Source organism: Squalius cephalus (assembly GCF_949319135.1).
Source record: "Squalius cephalus genome assembly, chromosome: 1".
In the NCBI taxonomy this organism is placed as follows: Eukaryota; Metazoa; Chordata; class Actinopteri; order Cypriniformes; family Leuciscidae; genus Squalius; species Squalius cephalus.
The window spans coordinates 33,927,078-33,943,431 of record NC_137122.1 but is presented as its reverse complement, the minus strand read 5'-3'; the positions used below and the strand labels follow the sequence as shown (position 1 = coordinate 33,943,431).

The 16,354-nt window shown below is 36.9% G+C and overlaps 1 protein-coding gene across 2 annotated transcripts in view; it reads right to left on the bottom strand.

Moving 5' to 3' along the window:
• The window catches only part of llgl1 (LLGL scribble cell polarity complex component 1), a 39,733-nt gene that overhangs the window by 6,111 nt on the left and 17,268 nt on the right, over positions 1–16,354 (bottom strand). For both annotated transcript variants that reach the window (XM_079872320.1, XM_079872321.1), the window contains exons 3-16: positions 15,645–15,726; positions 15,337–15,467; positions 15,025–15,168; positions 11,173–11,335; positions 10,706–10,841; positions 8,280–8,334; positions 8,030–8,184; positions 6,351–6,568; positions 5,629–5,696; positions 5,284–5,437; positions 3,758–3,862; positions 2,848–3,140; positions 1,556–1,709; positions 1,285–1,426 (exon numbers count right to left, since the gene is read on the bottom strand). In XM_079872320.1, the coding sequence (XP_079728446.1) occupies positions 1,285–1,426; positions 1,556–1,709; positions 2,848–3,140; positions 3,758–3,862; positions 5,284–5,437; positions 5,629–5,696; positions 6,351–6,568; positions 8,030–8,184; positions 8,280–8,334; positions 10,706–10,841; positions 11,173–11,335; positions 15,025–15,168; positions 15,337–15,467; positions 15,645–15,726 (2,000 nt within the window). The remainder of the gene's footprint in view (positions 1–1,284; positions 1,427–1,555; positions 1,710–2,847; positions 3,141–3,757; positions 3,863–5,283; positions 5,438–5,628; positions 5,697–6,350; positions 6,569–8,029; positions 8,185–8,279; positions 8,335–10,705; positions 10,842–11,172; positions 11,336–15,024; positions 15,169–15,336; positions 15,468–15,644; positions 15,727–16,354) is intronic.

The following is a 16,354-nucleotide window of genomic DNA, read 5'->3' as shown; positions in this document are numbered from 1 at the left end:
AGACTGATTTCTGAAGGATGGCGATTCCGAAAATTCAGCTTTGACATCACAGGAATAAATTACATTTTAAAATATATTTAAATAGTAAACTTATTTTAAAGTGTAATTTATTCCTGTGATGTCAAAGCTGAATTTTCAGTACTTTCATAGTACATAGTTTCATAGTACTACTGTTTTTACTGTATTTTTAATCAAATAAATTCAGTCTTGGTGAGCATAAGAGAGTTATTTCAAAAACATTGTAAAAAATCATGCATCATTTCCAATATCTGTAACCTATGGCGTATATAAACATATTTTTGTTCACTGAAGGTTTGGGTATCTGTTATATAACATCTGATTCCACTTTTCTCAATTTTATGTGTTTTGTGTGACTGAATTTTTTTTTTTAGTTTTCCCTATTCAGTCAGCACAGCTGTTTCAGACAATAGTGACCTGACTTGACCTATTATAATGTTCCAAAAACAAACCACTCACACCATAACTGCACAGTACAAACACAAAGTTATTCCCTCAATTATTGTGAAACTTTTAAAATTATTGCACTAATAAACAATAATACTTTGTTCAGAACTCTCTCACGGAAATTTATTTCTCCCTAAAAATGATCTGATCACTGTTGTGCAAGAGCCTGTTTTGAGTTAAGAGGTCACATATTTTGAAGATGAGGGAAATGAGGCTGCTTCATGCTTGTGACCCAGACATCACAATATAGAGTGATAGCGTAAATAACTTTAACACCACAAAAACGTGGGTGAATGTGTAACAGCCTTGGTCAGGTTAGACAATAATATACACATCAGCCTACATATTTCACACAGGACAGACAAAACTAACTAACTAACTAACTAACTAACTAACTAACTAACTAACTAACTAACTAACTAACTAACTAACTAACTAACTAACTAACTAACTAACTAACTAACTAACTAACTAACTAACTAACTAACTAACTAACTAACTAACTAACTAACTAACTAACTAACATTCTCTCTACACTCAGAGTTCTAGATTAGACTCGAAGCAAAATAGCTTATACTGGTCTAATATTTTGGCTTAAACTGGTACAATAACAGATGGATAAAATAGGCGTGTACAACAAATGTTAATTAAATTCAAGTACTTTAAATGTAATTACAATGCACCAACATGTATGTACAGAAGTAATTGTATCAAATGGTTAAATACAGTTACAGTAGTAGTTAAAAAAAACTAACTAAAAAAAAAAAAAAAGCACATTTTAGTCATGTCACACTGTGCCCCTTTTCTCACAATTCTCACCATCTCTGAGGAATGTGTCAGCAAAGCAGAGGCAGCGCACCACCCCAGACAGCGAGTCGTCTGCAGAACGGGGCTCAATCCGTCTCTGCACCGGCGTCACCTCAGCATCGTGCTCCGCCAATTGGGCGTTAGCCTCCCGCACCTGATGAAAACAAGATCATCTTCTAATAATTTAATAATCAACAGGTCAGCAGACTCAATGGCCTCATTCCCTGTATCACAAAAACCTGTGAGATTGTGAGGCACGTATGGGAGATTTCCAGACACTCACTTTACCCGTGGGTGTATTAACCACGGCACGTTTCTTTCCTGAGACTCTGCTCTTCCGGATTCGTCTGAAGGACTGGCGCAGGGATTTCTTCAGAGACTTTACTCGAGACAGCGGGCCCTCCATAGCCAGAGAGTCATTGGGGTGTAGGGTGCACCTATGGAAAGAACCTTCCTTTGAAGCAAACTCCATTCATACAAAAGTCAGATCTTTATTAATATCCTATGAGGTTATTCTGCTGTAACGGCTGAAGGAAATGCTTATTCAGATTAGGGTTTAATTGCATACCTATAACAATCCAATGCACTCATTGGGTAATTCAATGGATAATCAATTACCATAACTATACCAATAAAAATTACAATTAAATACAATTATTATTATTAATAATTTTATATTAAATACAATTATAAAATGTATTAACTAATAATATCATAAAATATCACTACTGTTGTTGTTATTAGTATATAATACTATTACTACCACATTCTTGTGACAGATGCTGAATATGCAAAAAAATTATATGATAGAAATACATTGTATGTGATTCCAGTTAAATTGTTATTTTTTGGATCATATATTTTATTGAGTATTGAGTTTGTGTTCTGGAATATTTGTAGAATTTGTTTGGAAATGCAGTTTCTGATGAGACATGCTCATCAATATAATCCATTTTATGACCCTGCTTACTTTGAAGATGGGCTTGTACATGACAAATTTCACATATTTTAATTATTCATTTAGTAAATGTTTCTACCTATATGTCTCCACCATTAAAGGGATGGTTCACCCAAAAATTAAAATTCTGTCAATGTTTATATGTGCATAAAAGCCTGTTCATCATATAAAGCGATCTAGTCTCTTTGTACTAAACTTTGTACTAAACCGCTCAATTCACATGGATTAGTTTTTACGATCTCTTTATGAACTTTTTGAAGCGTCAAAGTGCTAGTAGTGTAGCTGTCAATGAAGGGACAGGAATCTCTCAGATTTCATCAAAAAGACCTTCATTTGTGTATCGAAGATGAACGAGAGTCTTACAGGTTTGGAACAACATGAGGGAGAGTAATTAATGACAGAACTAAAAATTTTGGGTGAACTATCCATTTAAGGTATTATTACCATTGAGTTATTACCAACTCAAATTCTGCTATTGAGCCAACCCCAACTCAGAATACTTCAATATCTTCACAGCAAATGACATCAATCTTTCAGTTTGAAGCACTGATTATAAGTGCTCCTGAACAAGCATTTGGCCAAGTAATACAGCAGCCTTGGATGGCCCCATGAGTTACCTCGCCAGCACCGGACTCCGCCGATGATAGTCAAAGAGGCCAAAGCCATGACTGGTGCCAAAGGCAATGAGGTTCCACTCTGCGTGCAGGGTTACCGCAGTAACGGCCGCAGGCGGCATGCACTGCACCAGGACAACCGGCTGGAATCCAGGAGCAAACACTACCGGGCCCATCTTAGGAGGCAGCCGGTCATGACCCTTCCACGTAAAACCCTCTCGGTCCTGGAGCAGGTCCACCGTGGCCACATCAATCATGTGATCTGACTTCTCATCGCTTAGAACCATAACTATAACCTGTGAACAGAGCTTAGGTTATAACATTACTATCATTTCTTTTTGTGCAGACTATAGTCATTTGAAAACCTAGTGAGCTTCCCATCTAGGCAACATTATTAAGGCCCGTTCACACCAAGAACAATAACTATAAAGATAACTATAGCGATAACTACATTGGCATTGGATGACATCATTCTGTTTATGCTAATTGTGCAGCAGGTTTGTCGTCTGCTGCTTTAAATGCTTGAGCTCTTTAAGGTAGGATGGATTCTGATTGGCAGTCAATGTTTTTATTGTTCATCAGCTGGAAAAAAAAACTTTCCAAAAGTCAATTCCAACAATATCATTTCTCTGTGCTGTTATCATTATAGTTGTGACATGGACTCTGCTATTCTTTTATATTTAAAATGTTTTTTAGAACTTTATCTTTATTATTATAGTTATCATCCTTTGTGTGAATGGCCTTTAGGCATTTTTCAAATGGCACTGGTTTTCCCCTAAGGAGGTGGGATGAATCCATGTTTCACAGACGATTTTGGACGGACAGAGTCAAGATGTTATGAGGTTTCATTAAGTGTATAATACTGCCTATGTGGATATATTTGCATTAAATCATTAAAAACTAGTGATCCTACTTGTCCAGCAGTTCCAGCCACCACCAGTTTTCCACTGTATTTACAGAGGCTGATCTTCTGGATTCCTAGTCTAGGATCATCACTGTATGGGTCAAAACAGCCCACCTGGAAATAAATGAAAAGCAAACATAGATTGTTATTATTCTTCATTGATTTCTAAAGCTGCACAAACAGTGCAGCAATATCATATTTATGAGGAATGTATAGTGTAAAAACACACATGAACCAATTAAGTCTAGTAAAGCCCAAAGTATACTTCAGTTTTTGTGTGTACGCGAGGGTACGCATACATTGTGCGTGATGCAAATTTCATCACTAGAATAGTACGCCCATCACCCGTTTTTGTAACCACTCATGCTTTTGGTGCGTTCAAGTCATGTCGAAAACATCGTATTTACAAGTTAAACGCACATGAACGCACCCACAAAGTCGTAAATACGAGTTGGAAGCACCAATCTTTACGAATTGGGGGCGTGTTAGAGAGAAAAAACGTGGATATACCGCAATATTTACAGGCATTTAGCATAGACATTCCCAGGCTTTTTCATTTACAACAAAATAAAGTTTACAGTGGATTAATAAATTAATTAAAAACATTAAAAAGCACCTGACGGCGTAAACAACTTCCCAACTTGTAAAATACGAAGTACCCAGGAGCACTTGAATGCACCATTTGTACGCGCAAGTCACACATGCGCATTGAATTTGTTTTGCACTAATCAGTTGTTCCACAAGGTGGCAAAACTGGGCCGGCCGTTGTTTCTACTACGCATACTATAGTGTACGCGTAAAAAAAGAAAAGAAAAATAGGCTACTTTAGCATGTAGAAGATATTTTGTTTGTTTTTGTGACAGTTAAGACAAAAGAAGAAGAAAAAAAAAAAAGAAAAAAAAAAGAAAAACTCATCCATACAGCCTTAAAGCAAAAGCATCAGCCATATAGCTTGACTGCATGTTATGAACATTATATAAACGCAATCGGTAACAATATAAGACTATTTCCTTCCCCTCTAGACACATTGACCCTCAACCGCGTCTGCTCCAGCCCAAACAGATGCTGACAAAGTCAAGAACAAAGAAAAGAGGAATGTGCATGTTATGAGGAGGGGAAAAAAAAAAACAATAAAATAAAAAGCAATGCAGCAGTGCCATCCAGAGCAACAATGTGCTTCATTTCCAGCAGACGCTAGCAAAGCATTTCAGTCGTCAGACAGACAGTCTGCTTTTAATTAAGGTGCAAACGAAATCAACTCCAGTGTGAATCCCATATGCTTAAGTGGGCCACACGCCAGACTGCAGTCGGCATTTTATGGAGAAGATGAAGAAGAGGAAAAGGTGGATTAGGGAAACAAAAAGAGACGTGAGAGGTCAAGAAACTTGCAGAGCTGAAGCTGCCCTTGTGAAAGAAAACGGAGTAAAATAAAACAAGATAACATAACATATCCCAGTGTTCAGATGATGTGATAGCTTTGTTTTTAAAGTGAAAAAAAAAAAAAAAATCATCAGAACTCCAAAATAATCCCTGACCTTTCTGAAAGGAGGCCATTCCTCCTCCCCAGCCTGCGTCAAGCTGTCGTTGTGGTCGCAGTCTGTCTGAAAGATGTTCGCTGTGCTCAGTTTGTACAGAGGTTTGAGCGACACTCCCGACGCATCCCAGAAGCGCACTGTACCGTCCTCATGACTAAAACACAAACAAAAATAGCCTCATATCATCCTGACAACTGATCCAAATAAATTAATGCATTTCATTAAAGCCTGTAGGATGCTTTATCAAAACCTTTAAGAGCAGCTGTTCAAATAACTTGATTTTGATTTGTAATGTGTAAAGGAAACAGAGCTTAAAATAAATAAATAAAAATAAAACAAACTCACCCAGTTAACAGTAGTTCTTTTTGCTTTGGATCAGGTGCTAAGTTTTTCCCTCCACATATTGGCCAATTCTGTCAAAATACAGAGGAAAAAAACACTTCAGGGCAGACACTTCAACGAAAAAACATCTGGCAAACTTTAAATTCTGTAATGAAATAACATTAAATAAAAACTTTGATGCTGGTTTATGTTTTACTGGAGGTTGTTAAATAAAATCCATTTCAGAAAGTCCAAATCACTTGCTCCTAAGCTATTAAATCTAAAAATACAGTATGAGCGTGCTGTATTAAATTAATTCATTTATATAACAGTAACAAAAACGAAGGGTGTTGGTTTAATAATGTTAACGTTATACACATAACAGATGTTTTATGAAATGCAGCAGTTTTCTGCTGAATTGGAAAAAACATTGACATATAGCTGGATTTCCTCCGTTTACATGGGTCTTGTTTTTCAAACGGCAAAACATAATTTGCAACATTCTACACATTATCCAGAATTTGGCTTTATATTATTTGGCTATTATACAGTATTTTGAAAGAATCTGAAACAAATTCATATAATTTTTTTGAATAAATATAACCAATATGAGTTATCCCAGCTCCAACATTTTAAAACTATTCCACCAAATTTCATTTCAAACCAACACAGAACATATATAAAAAATGAAAAAAATAAAAAAACACAAGTTTTGGGTCTTTGCGTGGAATCCTTATTTCACCCACCTCATAGTTCTGCAAAGGACACTGCTGTTGGCCAGCACTGATCACTCTCTCCCAGAACTTGGGAGGCACATTTGAGATGTGACATGAAAAGGTGATGGCGGAGGAGTGCAGAGGAGCCAGATAGGGAGCAGGGACAGTGGGCCAGCCAGCCATCTGAAGATCAATCACTACCAGCTCCTCTTCCAAAAGAACCACAAGGGCTGATGGCTCATCAAATTCTGTGAGGCACAAAAATACTAAACTAAAGTCCATGCACAGGAAATAATAATAACCATTTAGCAGACACGTATCATCAGTGATTTATAGAACGAGTTATTACAACCCGGGTCCAAGTGCCATGACCAAGGGTACAATGGTGACAGTTTAGTGATTGCCCCATGTAAGAGTTTGAACTTATAACTACGGCTGGGCGGTATGATGGTATAGATTCAGCTGTACGGTTTATATAACAGCATGTATTTATGGTACAATTTTACTAGGGATGCACCCATGAATCAGCCAATTGGTATCAGCAATTCTTTTGTTTAAAAACAGCCAATGATCAGGGCAGATTATATCCTGTCAATCAAAAGGTGTCTGAAAAACGTATCACACTGCTGTGGGAACTCATACTACTGTGTGTAAAGAAAATATCTTGTTGAATTTAGGGCTGTTGAAGTTAAAGCGACAATAACAGTTAAAAAAAAAAAAATACAGATGTTAAAGCTGGCTCTACTTGACCCTTTGAATCACCAGTAGTTCAAGCCAGGGTTGCTAGGTCCGTGGTTTTTCCATACACTAAATCGCAAAGAGCTTACCAAAATGTATAAGATGTCATGTAATCACTCAATCAGTGTTTCAACCACAGAAAAAACGCCAGTAAATCCGCTTGTGAACGATGGCACTTAACGTTGCATTTACAAGTTACAAGTACAAGTTATCCAATGTTCATAGTTTGTTAGTGAGCTATAAAAAAAAAAAAAACAATAGAGATGAGCTTATTTACTGTTAATATGTGCTTGTTTGAATAATTTTGTCATGGATAAATGGCAGTTGAATACAATTGTTTAGGCTCTGTTGTTAATTTTAACCTTTAATTCTTGGTAATGTATCAAATGAGAGGGTTCTCTGTATAGTTTACAGCATTAGTTGAGAGAATTAGTTTTTTTTGTTTGTTTTTTAAAATAAATCAATCTGTATCGGCAGATATCATTCCGTATATACGGCTATCGGTATCACTGGAGAAATTTTGCATAGGTGCATCTCTAAATTTTACATAATGTGAAGTGTTTTTGCATTAATGGGAGACTAAATAACACTGTATTCTGCTTTGAATCCATTAAGTAAATAAGCTATTAAAAACAACAACATTAATAATAACAATAAAATGATTTAATATATTATTACAGAATAATTCGTATAAAAATTACAGAATAATTATTTTTTGAATTATTGCAATATCGCATTTACAAGGAATTTATGGTTTCTGGTTTGCGTCAAACAAAGCAAATAATCTATCAACAACACCATTAACAACAACAGTAAGTGTTGTTATTATAATTATAATTATTATAAAATACTTATTTAATAATTATTCAATAATAATAATAATAATAATAATAATAATTCTTCAGTGTTTTTAATTATTCAACAACAACCCAAATCTTTAACCACTAGGCCACACCACCGGACCCACTCACCCTTATCTCTGTCTGTGCAGTGAATGGTGAAGAAGTCTATGACACGCGAGGTGAAGTCCAGGGTGACGTGGTTGCTGTCCTGCAGGATGGTTAAGCAGTGTCTGTCTCCATAGCTGGCTCTGGGCATACCGCCACTGAACAACACTAGAGGAGCTCTACAGAGACAACAGAGGACACCCTCCTGAGTCAAACCAGCAGAGCTGAAACATGAGATTATGGGATTTCATTTCTCGCACATTACGGCACAAACCCTGATTCTGTTGTCCTCCACAGGATCTTGTTCACGGCTTTGCAGGGAAAGGGGCCTGAGATGAATAACACACAAAAAGAGGAAAAAGAAAGACAAACTGAGTTTGAGAGAAACCACCAAAAATACAGTAATCTTGGCAGAGTAGATGTTAAAAATTGGAAAATATCCGTAGATCCCCAAACGGTTTGTGTCAACAAACCATCAGCTAATAGTGAAGAGTGCATTTGAGGTTTACGATCCCTTTAATAGGTCTGGAAAAGGATTTTAATGGCCTATTACAAAAGTTGAACAGACCCTAAGGTTTGCTATATAACAACATTTCCTGACATTGTGCGAGTTATGCAAACATTACATCATAACCAGCCATCTATGAGCTAATGGCTACTGGAATTACTACAGTGCATCTGCACAAAAAAAAGGATGTGCATTTACGTGCATGTTAAACGTTTGCTTTCAAACTGAATAAAACAATAGCTAGTCTTTTTAAAATGTAATGTGAATGCTTTAGTACAGTGGTTCCCAAACTGGGGTATGTGAGGTGACAGACGGGGTACGCGAACAAAATGCTGAGTTTTGCCATTCATTTAATTCTACCCCACCTTAAACACGACACTAAAACCGAACATGCATTTTTAACAGGCAAAATGCCACCTCTAATGTATAAACGGGAAAATGGTAGTGCCGTAAAAGGTCAAATATATGACAAAAATCAAATTAAATCATCTTTTGTGGTCAAAACTGACTGCATCCACACAAGCAGCATCCATATGATAGGTTCTACATTATTGCCATTCTTTGTAACTTTGTAAAAGTGGGGATTTAGGACTTACTAGTATGACGAACAAATATAGACAGACTGTGCATAGACATCGATTAAGAGACTCAAACTCTCTTCAATGTCAGTATTGTGTGCTCGATTTTGAAACGAAATACAACAAAAGCCACAGCAGAACTGTTGTGCGTCTCCAAGCAACACACAGCCGTGTTTTGTTAGTAAATTAATCTGCGGCTTTGAACGAATCGGGAGAGTCAATAATTCAATGACCCATTCATAAATACAGCCACTCAATTCATTGCTGAATGAATGAATGAATGAATGACTCGATGACTCACTCATTAAGACAGTGACTAACAGTTTGACATTTAGAAGCATCACTTCGTTTTTATTTTTGAACTTTTTCATTTAAAACATTAATCTCACAACATTATGCCATTGTAATTGTATTCATGCCACCTCTGAGCAGCATTTATCTGTGTGAATACATCTATGCAGTTTGTTGATACTGATTTCATCTGATTGAAATGGTTGATTTAGTTTAATTTATTGCTTTTTTAATTATATTAATGATTAAATTAAAGGTAGCGTAGGTCAGAATTGTCTAAAAAACTTTTATTCAAATTTGTTTAAACTGTCTTTATATACCAATACATAATTAAAATGCAAGTACTCTGAAATAGAGAGTATAAAAAATTGAGTGACTCTAGTGTATTTAATCTTCAATAAACACAGCTCATTAATTCCATTCACTCCCACCTAAAAACGGGTGCGCGACTGCGCGCCTGTGGGCAGAGCCAGTAATAGCGGCGGTAGTCATGGCGACGGAGAGTGACAGTCCCGCAAGCCAATCACTTGTTTCGTCCCGGTAGGAATTAATGAGCTGTGTTTTTTGAAGATTAAATACACTATAGTCACTCAATTTTTATAATCTCTTTTTCAAAGTACTTACATTTTAATTATGTATTGGTATATAAAGACAGTTTAAGCCATTTTGATAAAAAGTTCTTTAGACAATTCTTACCTACCCAACCTTTAATGGAATTAAGAATTCGACAAAAAATAAAATGCATTTAATAGGGTTAGAAAAACTTTGCCTTTATAAAAGTAAAAAAAAAAAAACTGCACCTAAAATCAAATTTAAGGAGGCAATTATTGCCCCTTCATGGAAAAGGTGTACAGCAGACCAAGTGGAAGAGAGGTGGTACGCAGAAGGATGTTAAATGCCTCAGGTTGTACGCCAGTCTAAAAAGTTTGGGAACCACTACTCTAGTATGACTGAAATTGTACCAGACTTATATCAAGTGACTGGAGCTTGGCTTTGTTCAAAATGTATATGGATCATACAACAACTGGCATCAGTGATTTTGACTCATATTTAATCCTTCAAATATCGTGTCATGTACAGCATGTATATTTCATCCTTCATATTGTGTTGTACAGTACCATTTCAAAGTTTAGGATCAGAAAGTTTTATGTTTTTGAAAGCAGCAGTTATTATTAGACCTTTCAGAAATCACTCTTACATGCTGATTTGTTGCTCAATCATTTCTTATACAATTATGCATCAAACTTACAGCTAACAAAATCTGTGTGAGTGAAACAAAAAGAAAAGGGAAAGGCTGTGTAATTGGCATGTGTTGTGGCTCACCATATGGTATGGTGGATGAGATCGGGTCATGGGTGCAGGGATTGCTGCTGCTGACAGCCCACACCATGTATCCGCCATCACTATGGGAACTAACAAAGCTGTTCCCGGACCGTTCCCAGACCAAACTCTCCAGCTGCTGCAAGAGTGACAGTCCCACACAATACACAGTGTCAAAAAAGGACCAAAGACGTTGAAAGGAAGTCAAAAGGTTTGAGTTAAACCATCTGGACAAGTTAACATCAAGCATGGAAGATTTAAAGATGCAATTTAAGCGGAGTTATGAGTCTCGGACAGATCTCTCGACCTGCTCCCTTTGAAAGTCAGGAGTGTAATTATTTGACATTTACAGACAAACTTTGAATTAAAATAGAAACATAGACATCAATGTTTAAAGTTTCAAGCTCATGACCACAAAGAGTGTTGAAAGCCATTTGAGAGACATCAAACAAACTTGCACACACACCCACCTGCTTTCCCAGGAAAAGGTTGTCTACATGCCGACTGTTGAGGTCCCAGAGTACAACCAGACCTCTGCTGTAACCAATGAGGATTTTATCAGAGTCTTTTGGATGTTCCTGCAGGGACTCCACAGGCCCCAATGATTTTCCACACTTGTACTCTTCTGGAACACTGAAGAGGGGAATAAGGAGACATGTGAATAAAATTACACAGCAAGATTTTATTCAGAGTACATCAAAGATACAGAAAACCTACAGATAAATGACAAAACCAAGAGCTATGCTACACCAGAAAACATTTAGGAGATTTATTCTCTTTCTAGTACCGCTCAACTGCACTTCTATTTGGTATAAAAACCCAAATCTAAGTACACACTACTTAACTCCCCAAACACAGAGCGCCACTGAAGTACACATCAGAGGTTACAGAAAACCTTCACTGCAAAACTTCACTCAGCACTTTTACTCTCAGCAGATTCAAATGCAGGCTTGTGTGGAAAAGCATTTCACATGGAAAAATGTGCAGGTCTCAGGGTTCAATGAGTGAAGAATAAACCAAGCTGCAAGCTTTGAGAACAATGTATTGAACATTTGGTAACAATTACATTTGATTCATGTTTGCAAAGTCTAACGGGGTGAAATGGAAAGAAAACACAAAGTTCAATAAACAACTCAAAAAATATCAGTGGTTCAAACTCAAAAATAACACGGCAGAAGTTGACACCATTATCAGACGCTGACATGCTTAAATTCAGTTTGAAAGCCAGACAAATGATGACCAATCAAAAGCCACAGTTCGGGATTCCTCTGTGGCTGTGGCATGGATTCAAGAGCTGGAATGTGCATGGTACACCCACAGAGTCGGGATGAGATGTAGCCATTAAGGGGGAGAGGAAAAGTGGAAAGCGCATGGAAAAGAAGGACTGGAGTAGTCGTTTGATGGCGTTGCTTTGGATGAAAATAGCCACAAGAAACAAAATGCACACAAACAACGAAGGCTTTTACAAGAAAATGTAAGAAATAGAAAACCAGATTTGCCCCTCTTGAAAGACATACCACTGTTTATAAGTCACTGTGTGATAACCAAATAATATATTTGATATATGGCAACGTTGAAATTACATTATTGCTCCAAGATTGTTGAACTGGCAAATTAATGGGAGATCTTGCAATTTTATTTCTTAGATTTCTTAATAATATTTGTATAAAAACTGAAAATGTGTAGCACAAGTCTGTAAGCTTCGAATAAAATTGAATGAGTTAAATTAAAGGGTTAGTTCACTCTAAAATGAAAGTTCTGCCATTTATTAACCCTCATGTCGTTCCAAACCCGTAAGACTTTAAAAACGGAGGCTCAAGCATGTTTGCTTGATGTGCGAGAACCAATGAGGTTCATTCTCATGTGTTATGCAAGTACAGTTGATCTTCTGTTTATGTTCACTGATTATGTAAATTTATGTAAATAAAAGCCTAAATTCAATCGGTTATTCATATAAAGTGATCATGTCTCTTCTGAAAATTTGGACAAACTAAACCGCTCAATTCATATTAATTAGTTTTACTCTTTATGAACTTTTAAGCGTCAAAGTGGTAGTTGCGTAGCAGTCTATGGAGGGACAGAAATCTCTCAGATTGTATTAAAATATATTAATTTGTTTCGAAGATGATAAAAATTCTTAAGGGTTTGGAACAAAATGAGGGTGAGTAACTGATGACAATATTTTTTATTTTTGGGTGAACTAACCATTTAACAAATGTTCCCATACCTTTCGACCAATAAATCTATGATTTTTTACATGATCTTTCCATGATTTTCCCAATTATTCATGATATTCATGAATTAAATAAATATTCTGAAGACATTAAAACTCAACACATGTCAATCTAGATTTCCCACATGCCTTAAAGAAAAACAAAATCACCACAAAACACAATGTTTTCTACCAAGACGCAGAGTATACTCTGGCATTCTGGATCCTGCTGATTCTCAAAGATGAGTGCGCAAAGCTCATATCCTCCATTTTAAACGCCTCCTCGGATAGGGCCCAAGAGATTTGGCACTTGGTACAAAAGCATTTTGTTCAGTAGTTTCCTGGCTGACACATACTTATTACCAGTGGCTCAGATAGGATGCCCATTACCCCAAATTGCGCTGAGTTAATGAGCAGTTCAAGGTCTCTCAGAGGCAGATGAGGTCCACATTTAACCACCCAGACTATATCTGCAACAGGGCACACTGGGAAAGCTGTAATTTATCTCAGAGTTAAACAACATCTTTAAAGAGTAAGATGAATAGCTAGTGTGATTTCCTGCCTTGTAACAGTCACAATTACAGCCATTAGGAAAAACAGGTTTCTTCTTAAAGACTGATGTATTAAATATTTATAAATATTCTTACAATGACAACTGAATAGCAGAGGAGTAAATATCTCATCAGATTGCGGGGATCAATGCCTTTCTGAACTCCGAACTTCTAACTGTGGCCGTGTGAAGTGGGACAGGAAAGCTCAAGCTGCATATAACCTACTGACAGAGTAACAGACAGCCACAGCTGGGGGCATAAAGGGGCCAACAGCCTTGGGTGAATCAGGAAGTTTGATCTGTCCCCTGTTCAAAGTGTATTTGAGAAATGTGACAAAGGCAGCTTGGATAAGGGCTAAAGGAGGGAAGGAAAATAACGCTTATTTTATGAGGTAAGTGGTGTCTTTATTAGAGTCCAGTGTAGACATCCTGATTCACAGAGACTTAAAAAAATACTCTTGTCCCCTGAGAGACATTCAGAAAATATTTTTCAGAGTGGTTGTAGAGAGGGTTAGGGTTAATACTAATTAATACTTTTATTCAGCAAGGACACATTAAATGGATCAAAAGTGATATTTATAATGTTAAAAAAGATTTCTATTTCAAATAAATGCTGTTCTTTTGAACTTTCTACCCAAAGAATTATTAAGAAAATGTGTTACAGTTTCAACAAAAATTTAAAGTGCCCATATTATGCTAATTTTAAAGGTTCCTAATTTTGTTTTGGAGGTCTCCTCCAATAGGTTTACATGCATCCAAGGTCAAAAACACTTAATTTTCTCATAATATACATAGCATCTTTCTCAAAAAGTCTGAAAACGGTTTGTTCGAAGATTCAGTCTCTCTAAAGCCCAACGTTCCAAGAGTCCACTCTGCTCTGATTGGTCAGATGGCCCAGTCTGTTGTGATTGGTCTAACACTTACAGCACTTGTCAGAATCGAAACGCCTATTACCATATCTGAATTTCAGCTCCGGAGACTTCCTCAGCACGTGCATACACAGTGATGCAAATAGTAACGATGGTGTCACTTTTTTCACATCAATTCCACCGAGAGTCCTCATCCTTTGGAAGTTTATCCAAAGTGGAGTTGCAGCGCTAAAAAACTGCATCTTCTCGACATGTCGACAACACAAACCTTTTCCAGGCCTCCACTACAACTACAGCGTTTGAGGGCGAGTCAAATGTAGACGTTGTTTGCGGGCAGCCAACGAAGACCATATGCAGGCAGGCAACACTAATTTACAGTGTCCTTGTTACACATAGTTACTATAGTAACTATAAATTATGCATAATTACGTGCAACTAGCCCTAAAACCCTAAACTCTGGGTGGAGCTTGAAAGAGAACCTGATTTTGATCAGATAAATGCAGCCATGGTGAGCACAAGAGACTTCTTTCAAAAACAGAACTTTTTTTGGTTTGAATAGTAGTATAATAACTGAAAATTATAAATAAAATGCAGCTAAATACAGCTAGTCTGACAACTAGTAAAGAGGTAACATCCGAGTGACCTGATGATGTGACAAGGTCAATATGGACACTGGAAGAGCAGCTCTCACCTCTGCATGACCTCATCCTGGAACAGCGACTTGTTCAGCAACGTGAGGCTGGGCAGTTCCAGAAAGTGTACCCCGCCACCTTCAGTGCCCAGAGCAAGAAGATCACAGCCCAGCTTCAACAGCATGACGGTCACACGAGTCGCACTACAGAGGAGAAGCAAGCAACCTCAAGGTCATAGTTTGGACAAGATTGGACAAATTTGAAGAGTTTAAAAAAAAAAAAATTATATTTATATATATATATATATATATATATATATATATATATATATATATATAATATAACAACAAAAGAAAAGAAAAAAACCTTACCTGGTGCTCTCAATGCCTGGCCTGCCAGGCAGATTGAAGCTGTGAACCTCTATCAAATGTGAGTGGTTTTCTCTCTGCACTATCTCCCATAGGTGAATGGTGTTATCATCCAACAGAGAAAGTATCCTCCCCTATATATAGAGAGAGAGAATCCCATACAGCTTATTGACTGTTCAAATGGCCAAAAAACAAACAACAACAACAAAAAAAAGACCAATAATTTCAATAAAACACACCCCAGCACCAAGCTACAATGATTGATGTAAACATGTGCACCTTATGAGTACAGGATTAAAATATGATCTTACCTGTCCATAGAGGAAGTGTATCTGAGTGACAGCAGCAGTGTCTTTATGAAGTCCAGTCATCTCCACCCCAGGAGCGCCATATCTTAATGCCCAGTCAAGGAATATTTTACAATGATGCATTCCAGGATTCACATCTGTTTTGGGAACAGATTACCTCAAGGGAAAACGTTTCAGACTAGGCTTTGAGAACTGATACATTTTCTTCAGTTTATCAAGTATCTATTCATGCTTTCTTCAAACAATGCACAAACTTAAACATGCATTAAGCGATTTTTGAGAAACACTACTGATATTTGAAATCAACCCAAACAAACACACCCCACCCTTCATTGCTCCGCCCCCAAAATGCACATACATGCAATGCAAGAGTGGATGTCTCTTTATCATAGCTGAATGAAAGAAAATAATGCTTTGTGAAAAAAAGCGAAGATGACGAACAAATGACAAGAACAACAAAAATTAACAGTACACAAGAGCAAGAGTTTGTTGTTAGTAGGGCTGCACAATCTATCGAAATATTGCAAATGTATATATCGCAATATGCATATCGCAACGACTTGCAATAACTGGGGTCATGAACAAAAGAGAGAAAATCACTCACTGCTGTTTAATAAACCTAATGTAGGAGAACCTGAAACCCCATGGTTTACATTAAAATAACACTTCTTACGCTACAGTAAAACACAACTGTTCACTTTCAGAAGTTGTAG